Consider the following 27534-nt stretch of genomic DNA (forward strand, 5'->3'; position numbering starts at 1 on the left):
GGGGGGGGGTGCAGCAAACCTAAAGCTCATCTAAATCAAGGCCCTAAGATGCAAACTAACAGTTTCAAAAATTCAAAACCGACCCAAACGACAAATGGATGGGGGGGATTCAGCCATGAGCCATGAGATTTAGTAGACACGAGCAAATCTGACTGACTTGCCAGAACAGTGGAGACACAGAAGGGTGAAAAACCAAGAAGAGCCTTTTTCCAACCGGCACCAGATGACCAAGCCCTCTTCAAAACGACAGAAAGGAGAAAGGGGAGAGAGGAGAGGACAATTGCCTGCACAGAATGATTTTGTTTCCTTGGATGCCCCCAACCACACACGTCTTGATTGCAAAAGAGAGGGGAAAAAAGCTTCTTTTGGATTGACTTCTCAATGTGTCTTCCTCTCCCTCCTTTGAAGAAAGAATCTCATCTCTCTACGTCCCCAAAAGTCCTTTTGGGGTTGTGCAGGATTTGGCTTTAGAATTGATGCTGGGGTTTGGGAAGGGGAATTAGAGGAGTAATAAAAGGTGTGGCCTTTGGCTTTTCTTCTTTTTTGACTACCCCCACCGATTCCGAAAGTTTTCAAAAAGAGGGAGTGATTCGAGGAGCCTTGAATTGGGAGAAAGGGGAATATGCAAGTAGAGCGATCTTTATATACATCCTATTCATGGGAGTTTGGTACGTATGAACAGGTAGAACAGATTAGTCATGATGTTCAACCCAGGAATCAGACTGAACTAGCATGAACTGACTAGTTTCAAGGCCGATTCTAGGGAGAACCTGCTCAGATCAAGGTTTTGCAAAAATAAAACTGGCCTATAATTGGATAGGATAGGTTCCTGATTCTAGGATGAGAACTGACCCACTTTAGAACCGATCACTCCTCGATCAGCTCGGTCCCATTTAGGGCTTGTTGAATCAAATGACTCATATACATAATTGGGGATATCTTACTTGCTTTGCGCAAGTTGAGATGTCATTTGGGAGATGAATCACTATGACACGATCAAAAACATATCACTGCCTCCTTTAGTTTGAATTTTGGAAATCGAAGAAGCGAATTTAATCTTTCTTTTATGTTGTTACCTGTGTATTTATCTTTTCATTGATTGTTCCTGAAAATTAGCGATCCAAAATATTTTGGGAGGAAAACAAGAATATTCGTTTGGAAGTTAGAGCCCCTTCTTTAATATATTAATATAAACAGAAGCCAATTCTTTCGTGCCAAGAAAAATGTGATTTCATGATAAAAAAGAAAATGGTTACGACAGTAAACATCTGACATATCGCCATGATTCAGGTTGGCCTATTTCTTCATTCTAATGCGTGGCACTAGGGGTTGCTTGATCTGGATAGAGGATGATCCAATTTTCTAAAGTTGAAATTTTTAGCTTTTACAAGATATTTGATAAGTCTAATCGAAAAGGAAAAAAGATATTCGATAAGAAAATCGAGATTTCGACTCTGACAAGGCAAAATTAATCCAAACATGACCAATTCATCTCAACTGTTAATGTGATGAATATGATATGGAGCTCACATCATTCAACGATTTTGGTCATGTGATTCATGGTAGATCAGATCTATACATTGGAGAATAATATATTATACTATACATTAGCACTGCATTATCTGTAGATAGATTCCCAATGGGATGATAGTATAAATGATCCATAAACTTTGATCCAATGTGCAATATCGGCTCTAAACTTTTAATTTGTGCAATGTGAACCCTGAACTTTGACCCAATATGCAATGTTGTCCCTAGACATTTAATTTGTTCAATATTGTCCCTGAATTATTGGTAAATGTTCAATGTAGGCCATAAACTATATGAATATGTTTAAAAGCTCAAGGGTCGCAATGAAGATTTGATCAAAGTTCAGGGACCATATTGAACAAATTAAAAGTTTAAGGACGACATTACACATTGGACCAAAATTTAGGGACCGCATTGAACAAATTAAAAGTTCATGGACGACATTAGATTATAGTTCATGGACCATTTATGTTATTTTCCCATTCTGACTGATGCGTTGTGGTGTAGGGTTTGATTGAAGTAGCTCTCTGTGTGGCTTTCCTCGGTATTCGATAACAAGGCCTGTGATCACATCTAGTTGCATCAAATAAGGTCTAACTCGTCTCTGCAAGCTTTTTGCTGCTGTACACCGCACCAGATAGGCTGGAGAGGTAGGGGTGTGCAAAAGAATCGAGAATCGCCTGGACCGCCCGGAACCGGCCAAAAACAGGCGGTTCCTGTGAGGACCGGTCCGGTTTCCGGTTCTAATTTACTAGAACCGGTGAGTACTAGTCTGGTTCTTGGTTCTAGGCGTCGAACCGCCCACCCATCCATCCAGACTGGACCAGTAATTTATAAATATACATATATATAATTTTTAAGAAAAATTTCAACCAAAAAAAAAAAGAAAACATTTTTAGAAAATTGAAAACCATAAAATTCCTAATTTAAAGCTTGACTCTTAACTCTTATCAACTTACGACCGCGCCTATATCCGTTCATTACCTCTCTCTCTCACTCTCGGTCACCTCTATTTGCGTGAAACTTGGTAGGACCGGTTCCATGGACCCACCCGGGAACCGGACTGGACTGGCGGTCCAGTTCCCGGGTGAATCCATGGAACCAACGGACAGTTCCCGATTTTAATTTCTCGGAACTAGTCCTTAGTGGGCAGTTCCCGATTCCACATTGGAAATCGCTCATCCGAACTATGCTCATCCCTACTTCGAGGTGCCTGATCTTGTGTCAGCAAAGGAGAAGAGAATCGCTTTCCTTTTGGTGGAAAAGGATAGCCCTGGAAAAGAGAGGCATGTCTGGGATTCCCTTTTTCATTAATTTTCATTGAATTTTTTTAAGGTAATCTGCAGATCATTTCGTTTTTCTACTAAATCGTCCAATCTTATGCTCAAGATGTACGTCTGCAAGATTAGTTTGCCCTATGAAGGAATTTACAATAGGGGAAGATGATGCAACTTCTCCTTTCAACACTTGCACTGCTCTAACATGCTCTTTTTTCCACGGGGTGGATTCTTCTTCAGGAGTTTTTGTAAGGTTACACAAATTTAGAGATTTTTCAAACGAAATCTTTAAGATAATTGATAATCTCAAGTTGATATCGAGCCTGTTTATGAGAAAGATTCTTATTTGGGGAACTTCAAGAGTTCTTGTCTAACACGATCGCCAGGGTGATCCGTCCCTCCTTTGTGGTGTATGCCGAGAAATCCCATTTCATTTTGTGCTATGAGTATCTTCTTTTGAGAGAGGTTGATGCTATATTGGAGCACAAATTTGCAAACTGTTTTAATAAGCTGCAATGAGTCCCACACGGCCTTTTAATACAAGGACAAGACTGTTTTAACCAAATGGCATGACTATCCATTTCAAATGCAAAATCCTATTTTATATCCGTCCTTTGGATGCATGCCAAGCTGCCAGAATCATACTTTAAGATCGTATATTATTGAATGAGAGAAGCTAGATAACGAAGACTTTTTATCCGTTTGCATTTCTCTATCTCTGATGTTTCTCTCCTCATCTTGTCTCTCCATCTCGTCCAAACTCGAGTTCACGGGCCATGGCTATCGGATCTTGGAGCTTTGAGCTCTCGCTGTGGTCATGCCAATTCCAGCGTATCGTGCCCATGGTCGTGCCAAATCTGAGCTCACGGCCATGACCCAAATTTAGTGTCCACTGCCGAGGGGAGGGGTCGACGGTAGCGATGGAGATGGGTGTCGTCTGCGGTGAGGGCTGTGGCGAGGCTGGAGGTCGACGGTAGCGATGGAGATGGGTGTCGTCTGCGGTGAGGGCTGTGGCGAGGCGGGAGGTCGACGGCGGCGGCAGCAAATGATGGTGTGTGGTGGAGGGGTGATGGAGGGGCAATTTGGTCGGTCAAAGCAGGGATTTTTGCCTTTAGGTAGCAAACTGGTAGTTAAAAAAACATAGAGGTATGTATTTGGTTAAAGCGTGAAAAATGAAACATGTTTTTGATATTTTTCCTCTTATTTATGTACAAGAAGTGTCTTAACGGCAAAATGTATGCATTTGTTGGTATTTAGCCAGCATCAACAGCATAAACTTGAATTGGACCGATGCTTACCCAAACAGATGGAATAATATGAACTTAGAAAAATATTCTAACGTGCTCAAAAAATAAACGAAACACAATTTAACCTATCATAATCGGCATCATGATAAGGCGAGAAATTTCAGATAAGGACTCAAAGTGCTCTTATTTTCTCAAATAAGGGTCTGAAGTGAACTTTGTGTAAAATAAGGACCTAAAGTGGCTATAATAGTTTCAAATAGGGGCCTCACCCTGCTGGCTTGCCGGCTGGCCAAATTTTCCTGCCGACCAATGGCATTTTCATTCAAAAACAATTTTAACATAAATTTTAGTTAAATTAGATTTAAATTTAAAAAAGTTAAAAAAGAAAAATAGGGGGGCGAATGCCCCCTTCCGCCCCCCCCCCGACCGACGATGGGGCGGTGGCCATAGGCGGGGTTGGCCTCCCCCTTGTTTTTTTTTTTTTTTAACTTTAGCTTTTTTTTTTTCATTTTTGAGTTTGTTTTTTATGGAAAAAAAAATCAAAAAAATTAAAAGACGAAAATGTCCTTGACTCCAATGAGGTGAGGCCCTTTTTTGAAATTGAAATGGCCACTTCAGACTCTTATTTAAGATAAGGTTCACTTCAGGCCCTTATTTGAGAAAATGAGAGTATTCCGGGTCTTTATTTGACACATGGTTTACTTCAGGCCCCTATTTGAGAAAATGAAAACACTTCGGGTCCTTATTTAGAATTTTCCCTGATAAGGTGCTTAGGCTTTTCACGCTCCCTATCTCCAATTTCTAAGAGATTTACAACCCCCCATGATGCCATAATTTACTCCATGAGATTGGCAATAGTAGACACGATGCACTATAAGTGTGACATTTTTAGATTAACTCGCTCGAGATATTGTCAGCTTTGACCATCCCATACTGAACCTCGCGGTTTTGCCCTTTAGCATATCGACATATACTTGTTCAGAAGGTCATCCATGCTGTTATGTCAAAAGACACATCTGTGAGTTAATTCTAGTTTTCACATATCCATGCACGCTTTCCTCTAGTTTGGTGCGCAATTAAGTTTATTCCCGCCCCTTTCACCAATCTAAAAGCCCGTCAGGAGCCACTTGATGTCCGACCCCTCTTACCCTCACTATCACTCCCCTATCACTCCCCGCCCTCATTGGACCGGATCGTTATAACAAAGGAATCATCGACAATCCGATTAAGTTAAGACAACGAAACATAACTCATTTTCCTTCCTAACTCGAGATTAGTCGAATACCCATAGGAAACACCCCCCACGAAAACATATTTAAAAAGAAAAAGAGCTCATTTCTGCCCCTATAAAATGCACCTCTTCTCCTCTCTCTCCCCCGACTATTCACTTACACGCTTCCTACACACAAAAAAGCTGAGCGTGAGCAAGCGAGTCACTTCAGAAATTCAGAGAGAGAGAGAGAGAGAGAAAGATGGCCAAGCGTTTGAAGCTCCGTATCGCCCGAGCCTTCCAGTCCTGCCGCTCCAAGGACGCTTCCTCCCTCCCCTCCGATCCCGTCCCTTCCTTCCTCCGCCTCCCCCCTGTCAGCCCCGCCGCCGTCGACCTCTCCTCCCCCCGCAAGCCCCACCACCGCTCCTTCCTCAACCGCCACGTGCCCCCCGCACTCATGCCCTACGGCTGCGGCTGCAGATCACGACCCCGCCTCTCCGACGACGACCGCCGCCGCTCCGGGTCGCAGCCGCCCCGGTTCCACTGGAAACAAGAGGAGGGCTTCCACGTGGTGGCCACGGCGCGTGACGAGCGCGCCCCTCGCAGGAAAATCTACGCCTCCTCCGCCTCCGGGGGCTCCGACGTCGACGACGACGACGGTGGAGCCGACGTTGTGTTGGCTTTGAGCCCCGTGGCGGAGAAAAAGAAACGACGCGTGAAGAATAAGAAGAAGAAAACGGCGATCAGGCTCCGCGGTCGTCTCAGCACTTCCTCGATGGACAGCGGACTCTTCAGCAGCGAAGATCGCGGCGGCGGCGGCGACGAGGAGGAGGACGAAGAGACGGAGACTCTAGTCTCCTCCTCCAGAAGCCTCTCCACCACCGATTCCTCGTCCGACCACCTCTTCAATCCCCAGCTGGAGACCATCCGCGAGGCGCCGAGACGGAGCAGGAGGAGGAGAAAGAAGACGGCGAAGGCGAAGAAGGCGAGGAAGTCGGTGGATGCCGAGGCGGAGGCGGAGGCGGCGAGGCTGTCGGTGTTCAGGAGGATGATGCCGTGCGGGGTGATGGAAGGGAAGGTGAGGGAGAGCTTCGCGGTGGTGAAGAGGACGGAGGACCCGCGCGGGGACTTCAAGCGGTCGATGGTTGAGATGATCGTGGAGAAGCAGATGTTCGCGGAGGAGGACCTCCAGCAGCTCCTCCGCTGCCTCCTCTCGCTCAACTCGAGGGACCACCACGGCGTCATCGTGGACGCTTTCTCCGAGATCTGGGACGCCCTGTTCGGCCGGAGATCGTCGGCGGGCGGACGTTGACGACGACGAAGACCGATGACCTAGCTATTCCAACTCTTATGAATTTCTATTCATTAGCTTCTCTCTCTCTCTCTTTCGCTTTCTTCTTTTCACTGTTCTGTTTAGTTTTCCAGCCAGTTCACTACCATTTACGTTGCAGATCTTCTTCTCTCTCTCTCTCTCTCTCTCTCTCTCTGATACTAGTTCATGACTTGATGCATGGCGATTCTTGCGCCTGCTTCGCTGCAAGCTAAGAAAGATTTACATGTTCGACCACCTTCGGTCAATGACGAAGCGCCATTGGAGCTAGAGCTAGAAGGGTCCTTGGACGTAGACGTCTAAGAGTTTTTTGCAGGTGAACAGAGCGCGAGACGCGGGAGGGGGGGGGGGGGGGGAAAGACTTCCAGGGGAAAGAGAGGTGAAGAGACTGATGTGCGGTCGGGTTGGATGGATCGTCCTCCAAAAGAGGCTTTGATGGGATTTACAGGAAGTTAATAATATAAGTTTAATAAATTTAATTCGATGGAGAAATAACATGGTTAACATTCATCATCATCATCATCATTATTTGCCATGGATTTTGTTTTTATGAAAGCAAATATTTGAAATTGGATGAACATTTTGTTTCTCTTTCCATGGGATAAAATTAAATATTTACTATATGTCTAGAAAAGAGAAAATGAGAAAAATGATGTGATTGTTTGTCACACAGCAAGGACAAATAAGGAATTTCAACGAGTGTAGTCTTTAATGGAAAGTGGGGGGATTAACTTTTTTTTTCCTTCTTTTATCTTTCTTATCATTTTTCTATGGCCAATTGTACTCTTTTTTCCCCCTTTATAGTTAATTTGCAATCTAATATTGTTAAAAGTGAAACGAATGTTATATATATCGGATTTGTCTGCGTTAACTTTTACTTTTCATTCTTTTACTCAATTTAAACTTTACGGTTCACGCACTGTTGACTTATTTTTTCTATGAATTCAAAACTCTCGAGACTTTTACAATATTCAAAAATTGACAGGTAAATTCACATATAACTTCTTCATAATTATTTGAAGTTTAATAATATTTTAAATTTTGAGGGGAAAGATATATATATACATACATGTTCGCCTTTTGCCTTAGTGTAAATCAACATGCCCTAGTTTACATGGGGTGGGGGGGAGGGAGATGATAGGGGCCCTCATTTGTTTGACTTTGACCAGCCACGGGGGTTGACTGGGATGGACTGATTGGCCGGGGACCTTCATCATTCTCGTGCACATGTCGATCTTTCCATGTCGGTCCACAAGATCTAACTCTTTAAGACAAAGAACATTAGATGGTCATCATTTTCAACGACACGCGTCTCCATTGCAGCACGTTACTAAAGGACCAGATCCACACTTGATTTGGGTCCACCGGGCCCGCCATGGCGGGTGGGGGCTGCAATCGTCGATCCTCGCCTGCCCAAAATGCGCACGTTCTAAATGCATTTTGCCAAACTTTTTTACACAGGACTCGAATGCATCAATGGTCTGGAAGAGCAAGGGAGGGGCGGATGCGCGGGATTCGCCTAACAATTTGTCGGCCTCAAGACCTGCTCGGTCGATTCCGAGCCCCGTATCCATCCTTATCTCTTGAGACTTGGGTGTGTTGTGATGCGACAAGAACAGAGGGGGGCATTCCCGATTTTGAGAGTCTCGCCCCTGTGGATCCGAGTCCGGACAAGAATTTTTCCCCGCTACCCCGGGACGAGAATAGGCAATGCCAGGTCGAGCTCGGCTGGTGCACACGATATGTGTCTTGTCGTCTCCATGTCCATCGTGCCACAGAGCTCCATGTCCACCGTGCCACACACGCACGGGGCCCGAGGAGAATGAAAATCTCCCACACGGCATCAGAGATTCTTTCCCTGCCCAGAAGAAGTTGGATTAGAACAGGACCCTGGCCTCAAGAGCAGAGAACAGAATTCACGCTCTCTCCGAAATCACGCCTCGTTTAACTTTCTGGCCTTTCTTTGGTACCTGATGCTGAGAAATTTCGGGTGTTTCCTCGGCAGACGCACCGTCGTTTTCCACCCCAAAAGGGTACGTTTGTCAGTTCGGGAGGAAAAGAAATTTCACTCATTGACTTTAGATGGAGATGCGGGCTTTTTCATATAGGGGGAAACTGAGCGATCTATGCGATCGCCCGATTCCGGTCCGCTTGATTTCCGATCGAGTTCGAGCTATATCGTCATGTGAGCTCGAGCTCAACTGTGCTTGGCTTTAAGCTTCCATTGCTTTCTGAATTTTTTTTACAGGTTTTAGATCGAGGTCGAATAGGAAATTCGATATCGTGTCGAGCTCGAGCTCGGGCTTTTAGGGCCTGCTACACGAGTTGAGTCAAGACAACGATGACCTGTAATTCATTTAAGCAACTATTTAGGACAAGCTCGAGTCTACTTTTATTCGTTTCGAAACCTTGTATCGAGGAAATGAGACTGAAGAAGTAGACTTTCGGGTTCTGGGTCAGGCCTGGTTGCGAAACCAGGGGCAAAGACTCGGAACATTTGCCAGTGTACCAAACAAAGCTCTGAACTGTCATGGAGCTCTCGGACCAAATGATATGGCAGAGGACAGGCCTGATGTAGAATCTATTAGTGGTGCGTTTCTGAACCGGTTGGACAGGCAGAAGTCCAAACGGAAGGCGAAACGGTGATGCGACTAGAACCGGCGGCCCTAGTTGAAGACATCGGATCGGGCTCAAATTCGATCGTTTTAAGCGAAATGGCTGTCTGAACAAAACTCACCGCCTTTGGCCGTGACTAACGATGGATTTTAGCGATTCGGGATCGTTTACATGGATTTTTCTATTATTTTAATATTTTTTATGGGTTTTAATTTTAAGGGCAGTTTTGTAATTTTGATATTTTATGATTTATAATCCTAGTAGGGTTTGGTTTAGGGATATATAAACTTGTTTTAGAGTTCTTTTTGAAGAACAGAACATTATCATCAATATTTAATTTCGAGATTTCTTTCTCTAAGCAAGGTTTTGCTTGAATTATTCGCTGAATGCTGCGTCAGGTGGTATCAAAGCCTATGGCGACTGGCGGTGGTCTTCGTGACGATGATCAGGAGACTAGAGCCCCAACCCTTGGGGACGACGTGCTGCAACGTTTGGAGCAGCGTTTAATGGAACGCTTGGATCAACGAATCAATCAAAGTCTTCGTCGTTTCGAAGAACGATTTGACGAGTTAACAGATCGATTCGAAGGTCTCGGCGTTGATGTGAACCGGAATCGGTGAAACGGCAGAAGACCGGGTGCAGATCTTGCTCGCGGTAATCCTGTTGATAGGCTTGTTCCTGTCCGCAGGCTGAATAACCCTCTGTTTTCAGAGAGTTCGGAAGAAGAAGAAAACGATTATTTTGATGAGGAACGTGCTAATTATGGCGACAGATATCGTCATGGAGGATTTCAAAGAGGATATGATAGGAGAGATGGAAGACGACGTTACGACGATCGTGAAGGTACCGACTTTAAATTGAAAGTCGATATTCCTTATTTTAATGGAAGTCTGGGCATAGAAGAATTTCTGGATTGGATTGCTGATATAGATAGATTTTTCGATTATATGGAGACCCCTAGTGAGAAAAGGGTGCAATTAGTAGTCTGTAGATTAAAGGGGGGTGCGTCTGCATGGTGGGAGAGATTGCAGAATAAGAGGGAGCGAGAAGGGAAAGATAGAGTTCGAACTTGGACTAGGATGATGAGGCTGCTGAAATAGGAGTTCCTTCCACTCGACTATGAACAGATTATGTTCCAGCAGTACCAACGTTGCCACCAAGGCAATCGGACTGTACATGAGTATACGGCCGAATTTATGAGGTTGGCGGAGCGGAATAATCTAGCGGAGACGGAGGGATAGAGGTGGCCAGATGTCTCGATGGTTTAAAACCCTTCATTCGAGATAAAATTGGGGTGCAGTTTCTGCGAAATTTAACTGAAGCGAAGAATATGGCGATGAAGGCAGAATTGATCCAGCAAAACAAGGGAAAAAAAACATACGAAAATTATCGAGGTTTCAGTTCGAGCAGTTCGATAGAGAAGAGCGGCTTCAACAACCGCAACAACTTAGGGCGAAATCAAGAAGATAAGGCATTACAAAGGTGTCCTATGAACGAGCCGAGGGATAAGGGAACGCAAGCACTGAAAACTGTGAACCCTAACCCTTATGCTAAACCAACCGCAATAAAGTATTACAGGTGTAATCAACCTGGACACCGATCTAATGAATGCCTTCAAAGAAAAACCGTAAACGTGGCAGCGAGAGATGAGGAAGAAGATGGGTATTGCTGTGAGCCAGATGGTGAAAATGATGATTTTGAAGATGAAGAAGGGGAAGTAAATTATGTGGTGCGCAGGATGATGTTAGCCCCAAAACAGGAAGATGATTCGCAGCGCCATCAGTTATTCCGAACTAGATGCACTATTCTAGGCAAAATATTTACTGTTGTTATTGATAGTGGAAGCATGGAGAATATCATTGGGAAAACGGCAGTGAAGAAGCTGGGAATACCCGTGGAGAAGCATCCTAATCCCTATACGTTAGGGTGGATTAAATTTGGAGCGGAAAGCATTCAGGTGACTGAGCGATGTAAAATTCCATTCCTCATTGGAAAATATCATGGTGAACTGTATTGTGATGTGGTAGACATGTATGTATGTCACGTGTTGTTTGGGAGGCCGTGGCAATTTGATGTAGATGTGCAACATTCGGGAAGGAGCAATCAGTATAACCTCGTGAAGGATGGAGTGAAGTACACGTTGATGCCACTGAAGAATAAAGGAAAACAAGCTGCTGAAAATAATTTCCTTACTCTTACGAGGAAATTTGAAGCTAAGATTAAGGAAACCTGATAGATTCACGCGTTAATAGTGAAACAGGCATTCGAGCCAGAGACTGAATTACAAGTGGAGGAGCAGCCCGAATCAGTTAGGCCTTTATTGAAGGAGTTTAGTGATCTGATGCCTGTGGAGATCCCAGATGGGTTGCCGCCTATGCGCGATATTCAGCACCGTATAAACTTAATTCCTAGTGCTAGTCTGCCTAATTTACCGCACTTTAGGATGAGTCCTAAAGAGAGCGAGATTCTAAAGAGAGGGTGGAGTTGTTGCGAAAGGGGCACATTCAGAGTAGCATGAGCCCATGTGCTGTTCCGGCCTTATTGACTCCTAAGAAAAATGGGAGTTGGTAGATGTGTGTAGATAGTAGGGCCATTAATAAAATAACCGTGGGTTACAAGTTTCCAATTCCGAGATTGGATGACATGATGGATAGGTTGCACGGTGCTAAGTGGTTCTCGAAGCTGGATTTGAAGAATGGATATCATCATATTCAGATTCGGCCTGGAGATGAGTGGAAGACAGCTTTCAAGACAAAGAAGGGGTTGTACGAATGGTTGGTAATTCCTTTCGAACTTTTCAATGCTCCAAGTACTTTCATGAGACTTATGAATCAGGTTTTGAAATCTTTTATTGGCAAATTCAGTGTAGTTTATTTTGATGATATCCTGATTTATAGTAAGACTGAGAAGGATCATCTGACGCACTTAAGGGAGGTGTTGACAGCTTTGCAGATTAATAAGTTGTATGTTAATCTTAGGAAGTGTAGTTTTTTAACTAATAAGCTGTTATTCTTGGGGTTTATTATTACTATTGAAGGAATAGAGGTAGATGAGGCAAAGGTAAGAGCAATCAGAGAGTGGCCAACTCCTAAAACAGTTTCTGACGTTGGGAGTTTTCATGGGTTGGCTACTTTCTATCAGCGATTTATTAAGAATTTCAGTACTGTCGCAGCCTCGATTACTGAATGTATGAAGAAAGGAAAATTTCTATGGGTAGAGGAAGCAGATAATAGTTTTGCTATTCTGAAGGAAAAGTTATGTACTACACCTGTTCTTGCCTTACCTAATTTTAATAAACTGTTTGAAGTAGACTGTGATGCCAGTGGAGTGGATATAAGAGCTGTTTTGTCTCAAGAACACAGACCAATTTGCTATTTCAGTGAGAAGCTTAGCGAGGCGACGCAGAAGTGGAGCACTTATGACAAATAATTCTATTCTGTCGTAAGGGCTTTAAAGACTTGGGAGCATTACTTGATTGGGAAAGAATTCGTCATTTATTCTGATCATGAAGTTTTGAAGTATTTAAATAGTTAGAAGAGGATTAGCAAAGATATGCATGCGCGATTGTGTCAATTTTTGCAAAAATTTCCTTTTAGATTACAGCACAAGTCAAGTGTGCATAATATCGTAGCATATGCATTGAGTAGGAGAGCTGGCTTGTTGATTACATTAAGCCAAGACATCTTGGGGTTCGAGTAGCTGAAAGACTGTTATGCAGATGATGATGACTTTTGGCAAATTTGGAAGTCATGTGCTGCTGGTCAACCTGTGCAAGAATTTTATGTGCAGGATGGCTATTTGATGCGTAGCAACCAGCTTTGCCTTCCTCGAACATCATTACGAGAAAAGGTAATTTGTGATTTACATGATGGAGGATTAGCTGCACACATGGGTCGTGATAAAATTAATGCTGCAGTCCGGGAGCGATTTTACTGGCCCTAGTCACGAAAAGATGTCAGCAGGTACGTACAAAAGAATTATGTTTGCCAGACTGCTAAGGGGAAATCTAAGAATACAGGTCTGTATATGCCATTACCTGTTCCTGACACAATATAGGAATGTCTGTCCATGGATTTTGTGCTTGGTTTGCCACGAACACAAAGAGGTGTGGATTCTGCTTTTTGTTGTAGTTGACAGATTTTCCAAGATGGCACACTTCATTCCTTGTAGAAAGACTTCTGATGCAGTAAGTGTGGCCAGGTTATTCTTTAAGGAGGCGGTTTGTTTGCATGGTGTTCCTAAGTCTATTACCTCTGATAGGGACAGCAAATTTCTAGGGCATTTTTGGCGGACTTTATGGAAACTGTTTGATTCATCTTTGAATTTCAATAACACTGCTCACCCGCAGACTGATGGGCAAATAGAGGTGGTTAATAGAACTCTAGGAAACTTGATTCGAAGCATTTGTGGAGATAAGTCGAAGCGGTGGGATGTTGCTTTATCACAGGCAGAGTTTGCTTATAATAATGCAGTTCATAGTTCTATTGGCAAGTCCCCTTTTTCTGTTGTTTATACAAAGGCGCCTCAGCATACTTTGAATTTAGTACGGTTGCCTAAGCAAGCGGATAAGAGTGTAGCAGCGGATCATATGGCTAAACAGATTGTGGAAGTGCATCATGAAGTCCAACAGAAGCTAGAGGAAGCTAATCAGAGCTATAAAGCTACAGCAGATAAGCACAAGCGGAAGCAGGTGTTTGCGGTAGGTGATCAGGTCATGGTTTTTCCTCGTAAAGAGCGATTATCGGTTGGATCTTATAGCAAATTGCAGCAAAAGAAGTATGGGTCTTACACTGTCAGCAAGAAGATCAACGATAATACTTATGTTATAGACCTTCCACATAGTATTGGCATATCTAACACTTTTAATGTTGCTGATTTATCACTGTTTCATAAGTCCGCAGAGCCGTTATATCCAGATCCTGATTTTAACTCGAGGACGAGTTCTTTTCAAGTGGAGAAGAATGATGCAGAATCTATTAGTGGTGCATTTCTGGACCGGTTAGACAGGCAGAAGTCCAAACGGAAGGCGAAACGGTGATGCGACTAGAACCGGCGGCCCTAGTTGACGACATCGGATCGGGCTCAAATTCGGTCGTTTTAAGCGAAACGGCGGTATGAACAAAACTCACTGCCTTTGGCCGTGACTAACGATGGATTTTAGCGATTCGGAATCATTTATATGGGTTTTTCTATTATTTTAATATTTTTTATGGTTTTTAATTTTAAGGGCAGTTTTGTAATTTTGATATTTTATGATTTATAATCCTAGTAGGGTTTGGTTTAAGGATATATAAACTTGTTTTAGGGTTCTTTTTTAAGAACAGAATATTAGCATTAATATTGAATTTCGAGATTTCTTTATCTAAGTAAGGTTTTACTTGAATTATTCGCTGAACGCTGCGTCAAGACCCCTTTGCCTGTAAATCCTTCTTTGGGTGAAGCTGCACATTATATGTCATTTATGAACTCGGCTCACTTCAGCCGGGATTGGGAATGTTCTCTTAATCATACTTACCATGAAGCAATCGTGTGTGTAGACTCTCGCACCAAGGCGGCAATGGAGGCTACGCAACACACTATTTCGAGTCACCTCTGATGGGTCTAGATAGCACTTCTCTTGCAGATTGTGTGACCATATCACTCCCCAGAAATGTTAACTAGTGTAGCTTGCTTGCTTTCTTCCCTTGTGGAAAAATGAAAAGGAAAACCCAACCCACAGCAAGAATCTCACAGCCCCAACTTGCAGAACTTATCTACATGCGTTCACAATCACAATCACAACATCTGAGTTGTTAGTAGTTACAGGAGAAGCTTATTGGGTCACTCAAGCTACTCATTTAACAAGACGACCAAGTCTGTAGAAAGAGAGAGAAGCCGTCTCTCACGCATCCTACAAGAACGACAAGAAGCCACATGAAAGAAAAATTCTAGTTCAAAGACATCTGCTCCTTTGCCCTTTTAATCCATCCAGAGTCAGAGCTAAGGAGGGCTTTTCTTCTTTTTTCACTCCCTGAATCTAGTGCATGTGTTCTGCAAGAAATTGGCAAAGGAGGACCTAATTTATGATATAAAACAGTTCATAAACTTATTTACCTGTAACAGTGATCAAGAACCGGATTTCACTAAACCTTTATTTAGTCCCAGCAACCCAGTTCTGGATAATCTCGTATGGATCAGACTCATAAGGCCCTTATCTGAATGGTCATACACGACCGCATCAACATTTTCTTTAGTCACTTTCAAAGGAAAATTGAAGTATCCAAGCGGAGAAGACAGTTAGTGATCTAATAAGCTATAGAGTCACCGGTCCTTCATGGATATTGCGAGATGAATGCATACTAAACAGCAACGGGTAGCTTTAGAATGCCTTTAGATGTTAAATAACTCAGCTAGGTATAATGATAATCAGCAAAGGAGCAGTGAACAAACTTTAACAGTCTCATAGATAAGCTAGCAACGACAAAAATTCGCGTGTCTCTAGGACAACTTGCATAGAGCCAAAGAGCTGTGGCAAGCTATAGCCGCACCATAAATTATCAATCTTTTACACCACCAATTAATCAGCGAACCAACGCAAAATAATTATATTCCCTTTGATGTGAATGATAGTCGCTCACTACAGGCTCTGAGCAAGGCAAAAGCTGGACTCAAATCCACTAAAAATTTCCAAGACTACAAAGAAGCACACAACAAATCAATGGAGAACAACCAATCCGACCACCATTAGGCGAACCTCATAATTTCTCCGGTACAATTCATCATGCATAACCAAAATGTTCTCCAGTTTCCGCCATTACCAGACCTGTGATCTTACTGTTCCACGCGTCGGCATTCAATCTGATCAAGTCGATTCCATCGTAAAAGACTCTATCGGCACTCTGTCAATATGTCAATCGCAGTGAGCTTCATGACTTACCCAGTTGCCTCTTTATCCTCTTCAAGGGTCAAAGACGCATCGGTGTCATCGGCAGCCGAAGCCAAGCCAAGATTTTCCTCAACTTTCTTCCACGCATTCAAGAAATTAGGAGGGAACTTCTTCTTTATGGTCCTAATCAATCCCTTCGCCTCCTTGGTCATCTTCTTCTGCACCAATCCTTCGACCAAGCTCCTCAGCGTCAAAAAATCAGGAATCTTGTGCACCTTCACGCTCTCCTTGAAGATCTTGTACCCCTTTTCGTAATCCCCGTTCTTACAAAGATAATGTATCAATGTCCTGAAACTCGCCGCATTCGGCTTACACCCGTTGCCCTCCAGCTCCTTGTACACTTCGATCGCCTCGTCCATCCTCCCCGCCTTCAAATGAGAAGTCATCAGGTAATTGTAGCTGATCGTGTCCGGCTTAAACCCCGCATCGCTCATCTCCTGAATCAGCTTCTTCACGTCCTCCGGCCCCGAACCCTGCGCGTTCATGATCCTAACATTGTAAGCGGCGGAATCCAACGCGCAGCCCGCTCTCGCCATCTCGTCCCACAGCTTCTCCGCCTCCCCGCCCCTCCCGTTCTTATACAGAGAATCGAGTATCGTCGTGAACGTGACCGCGGTGACCTCGACGCCCTTCTCCTCCATCTCCTTCAAAACCTCGATCCCCTTCTCGGGCGACCCGGCCTCGCAGTACGACTTCACCAGTATCCCGTACGACACTCTGTCCGGCGACACGCCGTACTTGCCGGGCAAGGCGCCGAACAGCTCGGGCACTTTATCGAACAGCTTCGACGCATTGCACGCGGACAAGACGGAATTGAAAGAGAGCACCGTCCTGGGCGTGCCCAGCCCGTCCATCTGCTCGTACGTCCGCATCGCGTGGTCGAACATGCCCGCGACCCCGTAGGATCGGATCAGCGTGCACAGGAAGGGCTCCTGCGCGACCTGGGGCTCCGCCTTGTGGGACTCGACGAGGGCCTCGATGTCGGCGAAGCGGCGGGACTTGGCGAGGCGGCGGATGGTGAGGTCCTGGGCGTAGCGGGAGGAGACCGGGGAGGCGTAGCGCTTGGAGACGGAGGAGTAGATCTGCAGGGCCTTGTCCGGGTCGAACTCGGAGCGGAGCTTGGACTTCGCTCGGGATATGGAGATCGAGGGAGCCGCGGCCTCGGCGCTGGTGGTTGCGGCGGCGGCGGCGACGGGAGAGGCGGCGGCGGCTGTGGAGAGGCGGCGGAGGCGGTGGAGCTGGCGAGAAGAAGACATGGTTGCCATGGGTGGGGTGTTCGATCGACGGGGGTTTTAAGGTTAGGGTTTTAGTGGAGTGAAGAAATGAGAAAGAAAGGAAAAAACTTCTGCGTTTCTCGAAATGAAAGCACAAGCAGAAAGAAAAAAAAAATTAATATCAAAAAAAATCTCAAATCGGTACACCTGTGATGAATTTATTCAGAATTAACTTTTTAACTATCAAAAACCCCAAATTGGTACACGTGTGATAAATTTACTCTCCGTTAATTTCCGTTAAATTGTACTGTTAAATTACTGAGTTGGACGACAAGTAACAGCTGACGGGTGTATCAGTTTGGGGTTTTACTTTCCGTTTGTCACAAATGTACTGGTTTGTGGTTTTCCATGGTACTAATAACATTTAACGGAGGATAAATTTGTCACGGGTGTACCGGTTTAGGATTTTTGGCGGTTGAAAATTCAGGTTTTGATAAATTTATCATAAGTGTACTAGTTTGAGGTTTTTCATGGTATTAACCAAAAAAGGGAAAAGATGGCATGTATAATAATGGACGAGGAAAATTGAAAAGCATGGCATACTTCTGGTAAGTGTTTAATTTTATTTTTTTCGGGTAATTTTTTTTTTAATTAATTGGAAGGATTACTTCATGGTTCCTTTGAACCCGGAGAAGAGGGGATAAAATTGAATTAAGTTACTCGTGAACAGCTCGGCTAGAGGATTACTTGGAAGTCGAGATCGGCTCGCCTAATTTGAAGTGGAGATCACGTTAGCCGCTCGAGTATCTTGTCGAGATGAGGCGTGCCCGCCCATACTCAATTCAACGGGCCTGCAAGTCTAAATCTAGCCTAATCAAGTTTCTATTTTTTTTTTTATAAAAAAAAAGTATTTCATAGTTACAAAATAGAAACAAGAATATTTAAAATTACATACTATAGCCGCATATACCTATATATGTTGTATATTTCTAGGGAAAAAGTTCGAGATTAATGTGGTCAAGCTCGGGCTAATATATTACTTGATGGTAACGGAGTAGAGTCAAGTCAATCTCGAGGGTCCCGATCCCGTGTTTCAGCCAAGCTCAGTAATTTTAAGTCGAATTTTTTTGCACCGAGCCGAGTAAACGAGTGGATCGAATTCGAACATCACCATATCAGCTGTCGTTCTCCTGCGCGAAACCTAGCCCTCGAAAAACATGCGAGAGAGTATAGCTGGAACATTGTGTTTTGCTCCAATAGCCAAAGTCGAGTAATGTACGCAAAACGCATCCCCTCTTTCAAATGCTTTTGTAGCCGAGGAGAATGAGTTGCTATTTGCCATTGCCATCCCCAGTCGGATGGGTTTTGAAGGCAATTGGTCTGCTAAGTTCTACTAGAGAGGATAGAAAAAGTCTAAAACAGCCTGATGGAACACACGGAGAACAGAAGGGCTTGAGGGCCGTTAAAGCTCTCTGTTTTTCTCCTACAAAGAGCCTGAAAGCTTTCATGGTGGAAAATCCACCCGGCACCCAAATCATACCATTCCACGGCGCAAGCTAAGTTACCCCCGCCCCATGAAATGGTTCGACACGAGGAGGAGCTCGATCCGGTGCAATCTTATGCCTAGAATGGTGCTCCGATTTTCACAAACTCTTCTTCAAATCCCATCCCCCCACAGCATTAAACTTTTGAATCTGCTCAAGATGATGCTAAAGAGAGAATTTTTGCACTAGCAAGTTTCAATACCAAGTTTCAATATGCAACTGCAGCAATTATATTTTGTTTAAGGAGGGTTACACCAATCAGACTGGGTGTAGCCAGCGATAACGTAACACACCATCTCTCGACTCCTAATTGGAACAACTATTAGCTTGCATTAATTCAAGACATCATGGCATGGAAAGAACTCCTACCAGACACCTAATTATCTAAGATACAGAAACATAGACGCAGCCGGCCAGAGCTAGCCTTCATAATCGCCCTGTGCAAACTTGTTTTCCGGGTAGAAGACGGCTTGAACAATATTTCCTCCAAATTTTCTTCCATTCAGGCCTGTGCGGGCCTTGGCAGCACCTTCAACATCTGCGTACTCTAAAAACACCTGAAAGGAATGAAACATACAATTATTAATTTGTGGTCAGGTCTTTTATGGCAACAGAGCACTACATTATCAACCCCCAAATCCATCATTTCCTAAGTCTTGCACAGTAGGCACATTGGCCACAGAAGATAGAAAAGAATCAGAAACAACGAACCATAATATAAAAGATAATTTGCAACTTATGATGGGAGAGGATTGTAACGTGGTAGCAGCCAACACCCCTTACCGCCTCCTCCAAACAATGTCATAAAAAAAACCAAAAGCAGAAAGACACAGGAGCACCCGTGTATAATATAAAAGATAATTTGCAACTTATGATGGGAGAGGATTGTAACGTGGTAGCAGCCAACACCCCTTACCGCCTCCTCCAAACAATGTCATAAAAAAAACCAAAAGCAGAAAGACACAGGAGCACCCGTGTTTTCCCAACACCCAGAGGGAGAAAAATGCAGACAAACGCAGATACCCAGGGAGGCAGAAGAGCATTGCCCATCGCAGGTGGTAGAATTACCTTTCCAACACCTGCGGAAGGTTCTCCATCTGGTCTGGGACGAGGTATGGCCACATTCACCAAATTACCTGCAAAACAGGTATCATTAGAACAAAGAAAAGAACTTAGATTTCGAAATCTAGGTGAAGATATAAGGCTTTGGAAACTTCTTTCTGAATGTTAGGCCCGATTCTTTAAGCAGAATGTGGAACAAGAAAAGGCTGTAAAACAGAGATACAGCACAAAGAAAGAACAAAAATATTAATATACTTTTGACGAGTCAAAAACCTCAAAATAAGAGCAGAAATTAACAAGAACTACATAGACAGTTCTTACCAAATTTTCCGCCTTCTTGTCTCATATCCTCCAATATATCTTCATACTCCCCATCATCTTTAAGCTCATCCTCAGCAACTACTTGTGTTAGACATACCACTTTTGTAGCAAGTGCACCAGGTTGATACATAAGCTTCTGCAAAAGTTAAAAAGCCTTGGTAATTTAGACTTGAGGACATAATCGTAACAAGACAAATTAAAAAGAAGAAACTAATGTCACACATTCAACGAACCACATCTCAGTTAAAGTTCCAACTCACAGATGCAAAATAAAATAGAAGTGGAGATGACGGTGAAAAAAACTACTATGAATATACTCGAGAATATGTCAACAATGCTGCTATAATTCACGTAACTGAAATTGCAAGAATTAGCCAAGAAAATTGAAATTGTAGAAAAACATGACCATGCAAAAGCACTCCTCAACAATGAATGTCAAAACCTTTCACCTGCAGAGCTATCTGCTGCTGTGCATGCAACAAAACACTCTCTTGTTCAGGTTTTGGTTGGTTTGCACCCTGGTTAGCACGCCTAACAGTGAGAGTCTTGTCGCCCATTTTAATGCCATTGAGAGCTGCACAAGCTATATCCGTGACTGAGAGATCTTGATAAACGCAAAAAGCATAGCCTTTGGAATTTCCAGTCTCCCTGTCTTTCACTAGATCAAAACCCCTAAGAGGACCAAAAGATTCCAGCAGCTCCCTCACTTGCACTTCTGTAAAGTAATATGGTAATCCACCCACAAAAATGCGGTCAGGACCTTCAAGCCCGCCAGCAGAACCCGGGGTTAACCCAACCGCACCAAGATTTAGATTAGGATTAGGTTGGCTAGGACCAAGAGTTGCTGCAAGGGAGGGGTTGTAATCACTGGGCCTCCTGACCTTCACAGGCGCTCCCTGCACAAAAATTCAAACTAGTTAACGTTTTGTCAATGTTGTAGATATATGAATGTCCTTGAAAAAAGGGGGCAGATCCACCACAAGAAAAATGTAGGATTACGTTAAAAATGTAATTGAACTTACCTCAAAGATAATGCCATCTAAGGCCATCGCATTGCTTGCCTCCTCAACAGATCTCATTTCCACAAAAGCAAACTTCTTTTCATGGTTTATGTAAACATTGACAACAGCATCCCCTGTGCACATAAAAACAAAAGATGAAAATCAATACCGTAATAGAAATGTGAACTAAAATAGTTATTAACTCAAGGACTTAAAATTAAAGTCCTCCTACCTGGACCTGCAGTATTTCCTCCAATAGCAGCCATAACCTGGCTAAAAAAGGTCGCAACCGACTGCATAGAAGGTTGGAAGACCAAATTATTTGCAAAAGCACTCAAAAAAAGATCATTGAAAAAAAACATAGAAGTAAAGCTATATGAAGGGAAAAACCTGCTCATTTGCTGTAGGTGGCAGACCTCCCACATATACCCGTCTAGCATGTCTAGTAGCCTGCAAAGAAAGATTATAGATACCACTCTACAACAATAATCAACCTTGTAAAGAGGGGAAAGGAAGCATCAAAAATTTTCAAACCAACCTGCTGAGTCATTGCTTGGACTGGCATAACAGGAAGAGTGCCAAACGGCTGCATGGAATGATAATTAACAGTGTCAACATCTGAGTGAAGTTAAATTCTGAGAGAAGGAAAAAAAAAATACCTGTCCAGCTCCTAAAGGGAACATGTTTGGAAACATCCCTGGAATGGTTGGAGCTGTCCCAGGAATTTGACCTGCTAGCAAGTGAGAGGGAGAAAACAATTTCTTCTCAGAGCGGTTAAATAAAGTCCTTAAGCAGTCAATATTAATACCGAAAGTATTTTTGTAGCTAAAACATCTTTCGCATAATCCTTTTCATAATCCATCGTGATATCCTCTAATGTGCATTTGTAAATCAAAAGAGAAAATACATTACTTATATATTAAACAATTGTAAAACTACCAAAAGAGGCAATAGTTGCAGGTGAAGACGAACAAGACCCATCATACCGGTGAATGGTCCTCCTTGTACATAAAAGCTAGAGAAGTCGGCTCACGCATATTGTCAGCACAGTGGGGCAAGTAGCCCTACATTGCCTTCTTAACAATGGACAAGACAAAGAAACAAACAAAACAAACACCAACACAACAAAAAACCAGAAGCCTCTCAGTTCCAGAAGTAACTTTACTAAGAAAGGAAAAATTCAGTACAACCCAGTAAGACCACCTTAAATGCTACATGCGTAGTAAAAATTTAACATAAAGAATAGCTTACCAAAATGACACCATCCTATTTGATAGGAACTTTCCACACTATATCGAACAAGGAGAAGAAAGAAGTTATAAGTACATAAACATTATAAATAATGAGACTAAAAACATACCAGTGACAGCGACGGCGGCAGCAGCGCCTAACATTGCTGAAGGAGGGGGCGCCATATCAAAACCACTAATCCTTTTGCTGAAAGCAAAAATGTTAATAGGATTGCAAAAGAAGCCAACCTAAGCAACCACAGGCCACATAAACTTTAATCTGACCCACGCATACCTACACTCACACAGACATGTTAAGGAATCATTGTACATACATGGGTGCAAATTCGCATTTTGAGCACTAATATCACATTTCCGATGCTATTACGAAATGCCAGTTATTCCTCGGTCCAATTTTCTGTAAAAACTGCACCCTTTTAAACTGGTGATAACTAATAACTTAAAAAAGCTAATCATTTTCATTTTTCACATGGTAATGGAAAAAGGGACTCCAGCATTCTAATACAGTAGCCCAGGCCCATCATATGACAGATTTGCTTCGGTAACTTCCAATAGATGTTTCAGCACTCTATGAAATGAGCCGCCATCTAGAGAATGTCCCCATGACACAATATTATCAGATTATTGGGCAGAGTGATGTAGCACAAACATAAATATTGTTAATAATGACATCAGCCTACACTATAGAAATCAGTGACAAGAATGCAAAAGAAAAAGCAACATAATTCACAGGTACATTTACAAGAAGAAGTGACATCATGGCATACCTCTTCGAGCGGGAGCGGGATCGTGACCTTGACTTGTGCTCTGACCTGCCCCGTGATCGAGATTGACGCCGGTGCCTGTCTTCTCGATCTCTGTCAAAATCTCTGTGCCTGTAAATAAGGAAGAAGAAGAGTTTTAAACTTCCACAGAGAAATAAGATGTCAAAAGTCAAATATATTCTGAGCACATTAGGGGAAGCGAAAGTGTAGGGACAATAGCTAGGCTTGGCCTAACCCTCATCTTACATCAAGCTCTAATGGAATACAGCTGAAGATGTAATGGGAAGTAAAGATAAACACCGAAGGGCTGTTGCTTCTTTTACCTATTATCAAAATCTCGACCGCGGGGAAAATCATCATCGTCATCTCTCTCTCGTCCCCGCTCCCTTCTCTCACCGCGATCCCTGTGGCGATCCCTGTGGCGATCACGGTCCTTTTCTCGATCGCGATCCCTGCTCTTTTCCTTATCTCTGTCTCTGTCACGACTCTTCCCTCTGTCCTTCTCACGATCACGGTCCCGGTCCCTCTCTCTGTCCCTATCCCTCTCCTTATCACGACCTCTATCCCTCTCTTTGTCACCGCTCTTTGAGATCTCCCTTTCATAATCTTGTGAGCCGCGCTGCAAAAATTTAAGTATGTGAGGATCTCCTCAGAGTTAACAATCCAAAGGAAGTAAAATGGCAGTGCGACCAAGGTACCAAAATCAGAGAAAACAAAGCACTTAGAGCAAAACGACAAGTCACATTGGGGCCCAATTACTTAGCTAGAAGGCATAATTAGTCATCTAGCTAAGTAAGAAATCAATTTCAAGGCCTACTTCATCATTATCCTTTCCTAATTGATAATCCAGCAAATGTCCTCACATTGGGAAACCACTATCGCAAAGGGTTCGATTCCTTGTTCACCCAAAACGGCAAAAGAGAAGAAAAAAAAGAAAAAACCTACCTTTTCTTCGCCAGTAGAACAAACCCTGCCTATTTCGCAGATTGGTTGTGAAGATAAGCCGAGATCGACATTGTCCCCAATACACAAAGCAAAGAGCACAAGACACAAAATTGACTACAGAAAAATATTCTACCGATGTAAAACTTTCCAACCAGCACATATCGATCTATTCAAGCAAGCAATCCTCCAAGAGCGATCTCAGCAAAATTTGCCCTAAAATCGCCTCAAAAGCGAGGCCTAACCACGAATCGAGCATTTCCTGCGCCGCACAAACCGGCGACCAAACCCTAAGCAGCACTCCACGAATCGATTGCAAAAAGAAGACGATCGAAATCCGCGAATCACCTGAGATTTGGAGTCGCCACGATCGTCGGGGCCGCGGGGAGGAGGAGAACCGCCGCGGTAGCCGTCGAGGTCGTCTCCGTTCCCTTCGTATCTTCCGTCGTAGTCCGTCATCTCCGCTGGTTTCGCCGGCTACGGCGTCGCCCTGGAACGAGCTTTCTTCGATTCGGTGACCGAACTGGCTATACGCTTGAAGCTGAGTTCTTTGCGTCCTAGGGCTTCTTTCGGACGCAGGGTTCAGGATGCTTCCTTTATATATGCTCGATGCATTAGATAGAGAGAGAGAGAGAGAGAGAGAGAGAAGGGGCGAACTTGTAAGGACAAAAATCAAACATGGGGTCCCTCAACTGTGGTTTGCTGTGCAATTTTACCCTTAAATTTTTAATTTGTTCAATATGATCCCTAAACTTTAAATCAATGTGCAATATTATCCCTAAACTTTTTTTGTACATGTTCACTATCCCAAAATTTGAATTGATGGAAGAATAATATTGGACAATTTTATATGGTCTATGGAATAGTTTGAAGACATTTAATAATTAAAACATGGTAAGGACAGAAATCAAACATATGATTTTTGAACTTTAGTTTGCTGTGCAATTTCGTCTTTGAATTTTTAATTTATTAAATATGATCCTTAAACCTTTGGACCAACGTGCAATGTCATCCCTGAACTTTTATTCGTACATGTTCAATTTAGTCCTTACATTATATGAAATTGTTCAATATGTCACAAAATTTGAATTGATGGAAGGATAATATCGGATAATTTTATATAGTTCATGGACTAGATTTAGATATTGAATAATTTAAAGTTTGGAGATCATATTGCATATTTGATTAAAATTCATTGACAACATTGAACAAATAAAAAATTCAGGAACGACATTACACATTGAGTCAAAGTTTAGTAACCATTTATATAATTATCCGAACTTATACATTAGGCGGCTCGGTTGCAGATTTTGATGTCACTACCAATGAGTGATCGATTACAATTATTATTTTTTATTGCGTTAACGAAATTTTTCTAAATTCAGCAAATAAAGAGAATCAAATTATTTTTATGATGGTATACTTATTAAAGGTCGTATCATAAAACTCCTTTTATGAGAAATGTACTTTCTGTCATTAAATTAATCTTAACTTTTGTGGTAGCGAATTAATGGATTATTATTAAATCAAATATAGGTTTAGTTTGCCTATTACAATCTTCGAAATTAGGAAAAACAAGTGAACATACTCTATGGAAAAGGAATGAACACCAAACGGAACATGCGTATATGTAATATGCACAAAATCATAGATCGAACTATGCCTAGCATTTTAGGAGACTCGATTTGGGTCGGGAGCACGACATGGTTCAATTCCTCAAGTAGCTGAGTACAAACAATTTTATGTTCGTGCCAACATTCTAGGCTCCAATTCATGTCTTACCTAATCCAATAGGTTAATGAGATAGTTCCCGAGTCTAAGATTTGCTTTTCTAAAACGTACTTCCTCAATTTATATTATCTAAACTAGAGTAAAAGAGAAGAGAACGCCCCACATTTAAGAGATTTCAATTGTTTTTTTTCCCCTAAATATCCTAAATTACTCATTATACAGATTTTGTATCCATGGGCAAATATGTAAGGTGATAATCTTTTATCTCTGACGAATTTCAATATTAAAATTTGAATCTTTTTTATTCCACAGTGACCTTTTCTAAAAAAAAGTCAGGTCTTTTGATATTTTATATATCCACGTATGCACTCCCTTTATATTTTGCATTTTTACTATTCAATTTTTTCATCATTTAATTATTCAAATATTTCATAATAAATGATATTGTATAATCATTGAAATTTCAAGTTCTTGCGTGCTTTGACAAAAAAAAAAAGGTATTGCGTGCACACTTGTTACACATATACTAGCATTATAAAAAGCAAAAAGGACCTCCCATTTTGAGGGATCTCAATCCTTTTCTTCTGTCCCAAAATATCATAAAGTGCTTATTTTAATAATTATTCTATCAATGCACGAATGCATAATTAAATAATCCATTTTTATCTCTCTTGTATTTCACATTTAAAAAATTTTCATCTCTTATTATAAAGAGCCTTGCCAAAAAAATTTCTAGATATTTAAGTATTTTTTTCTCTTCCCACACATTTGTGTACAATTTCTTTACATTGCATCAACAAATCTCTCCATTAATTAGTAATTTAATTATTTCTTATTAATTTTTGATTTTGTGAAATCCTACAAATGTCATTATTGTTTGCACATATTAAGATAATGAATCGGTGGGCTCGAGTCTCGCTTAGGCCGACCGGACATCATATGTCGACTTATTTTCCAAGCCTGCCCAAATTGATCTTTAGGTTATATTTGATTTTATAACTAAATTAATGAAAAACTAAAATTTATCGCTGAATGGAATATATTTATAGGTAAAATGTAGCCTATAAATGACTAATCAAGTCTTTTTAGCAGAAAATCCGACCAAATTCAGCTCGTGGCCGTAAAGGACACTAGAGTGTGAAATGGATTAAATATTGCTGACACTAACCGTGGATCGTGGATAATGTAGTGATTTTTAATTTATTTTTATTATTCTCTCGCCTATTCTTTACCCACGGTGGGTGTCCACATAAGTAGTGTTTAATCCACGTTACGCTCCGACAGTCATATCTGCTAGATTTTTGACCGAAGGACTTGGTCAGACATTTTTTGTACGTGAAGTTACTTGATTAGAAAATCAAGAGTATAAAAACTTGATAAGAAAAGTAATGAATTTACGCAACGAAAAATACAAATTTTCCAACTTTACACACAAGAGATATTGTACATTATACTTTATCCTAGATCGCAACCGATATTATCGATTTGGCAACAAAGTGTACACGAAAACGACGGATCGTTTCTTCTTGTTTCCGGCTTTAAGGGTCAGATGGTTGTCCCGGTCAGCTTT

The 27534-nt window shown here is 42.3% G+C and overlaps 3 protein-coding genes across 7 annotated transcripts; 1 reads left to right on the forward strand and 2 right to left on the reverse strand.

Annotated features, from left to right (window-relative positions):
- The first annotated feature begins 5419 nt into the window (after positions 1–5419).
- Positions 5420–6831, forward strand: LOC115687001 (transcription repressor OFP7). Its single transcript, XM_030612466.2, has one exon. It carries the CDS (start codon positions 5527–5529, stop codon positions 6574–6576), a length of 1050 nt encoding a protein of 349 aa, XP_030468326.1. The 5' UTR covers positions 5420–5526; the 3' UTR covers positions 6577–6831.
- An 8935-nt stretch (positions 6832–15766) lies between these two features.
- LOC115688024 (pentatricopeptide repeat-containing protein At4g36680, mitochondrial) lies at positions 15767–17428 on the reverse strand. Its single transcript, XM_030613752.2, has one exon. The coding sequence runs from the start codon at positions 17398–17400 to the stop codon at positions 16123–16125; it is 1278 nt and encodes a 425-aa protein (XP_030469612.1). The 5' UTR covers positions 17401–17428; the 3' UTR covers positions 15767–16122.
- A 1658-nt stretch (positions 17429–19086) lies between these two features.
- Positions 19087–24813, reverse strand: LOC115685331 (splicing factor U2af large subunit B-like). 5 transcript variants are annotated; one of them, XM_030610401.2, is made up of 13 exons: positions 24582–24813; positions 23615–23910; positions 23295–23402; positions 22638–22714; positions 21937–22007; positions 21816–21863; positions 21668–21727; positions 21510–21570; positions 21299–21411; positions 20726–21172; positions 20277–20412; positions 19962–20029; positions 19087–19450 (listed from the first exon to the last, which is right to left on the reverse strand). In XM_030610401.2, the coding sequence occupies exons 1-13, from the start codon at positions 24690–24692 to the stop codon at positions 19313–19315; spliced, it is 1734 nt and encodes a 577-aa protein (XP_030466261.1). In that variant the 5' UTR covers positions 24693–24813; the 3' UTR covers positions 19087–19312. The 5 variants fall into 5 exon arrangements, with proteins under 5 accessions (XP_030466261.1, XP_030466247.1, XP_030466287.1 ...); XM_030610387.2 differs by having other exon boundaries at positions 21937–22010; XM_030610411.2 differs by lacking the exon at positions 19087–19450 and having other exon boundaries at positions 20021–20161; positions 21937–22010.
- Between the last annotated feature and the right edge of the window lie 2721 nt (positions 24814–27534).

This window comes from Syzygium oleosum, unplaced genomic scaffold (genome assembly GCF_021117445.2).
Source record: "Syzygium oleosum isolate NSW1041296 unplaced genomic scaffold, Sole_v2.1 Sole_v2.08, whole genome shotgun sequence".
NCBI lineage: Eukaryota > Viridiplantae > Streptophyta > Magnoliopsida > Myrtales > Myrtaceae > Syzygium > Syzygium oleosum.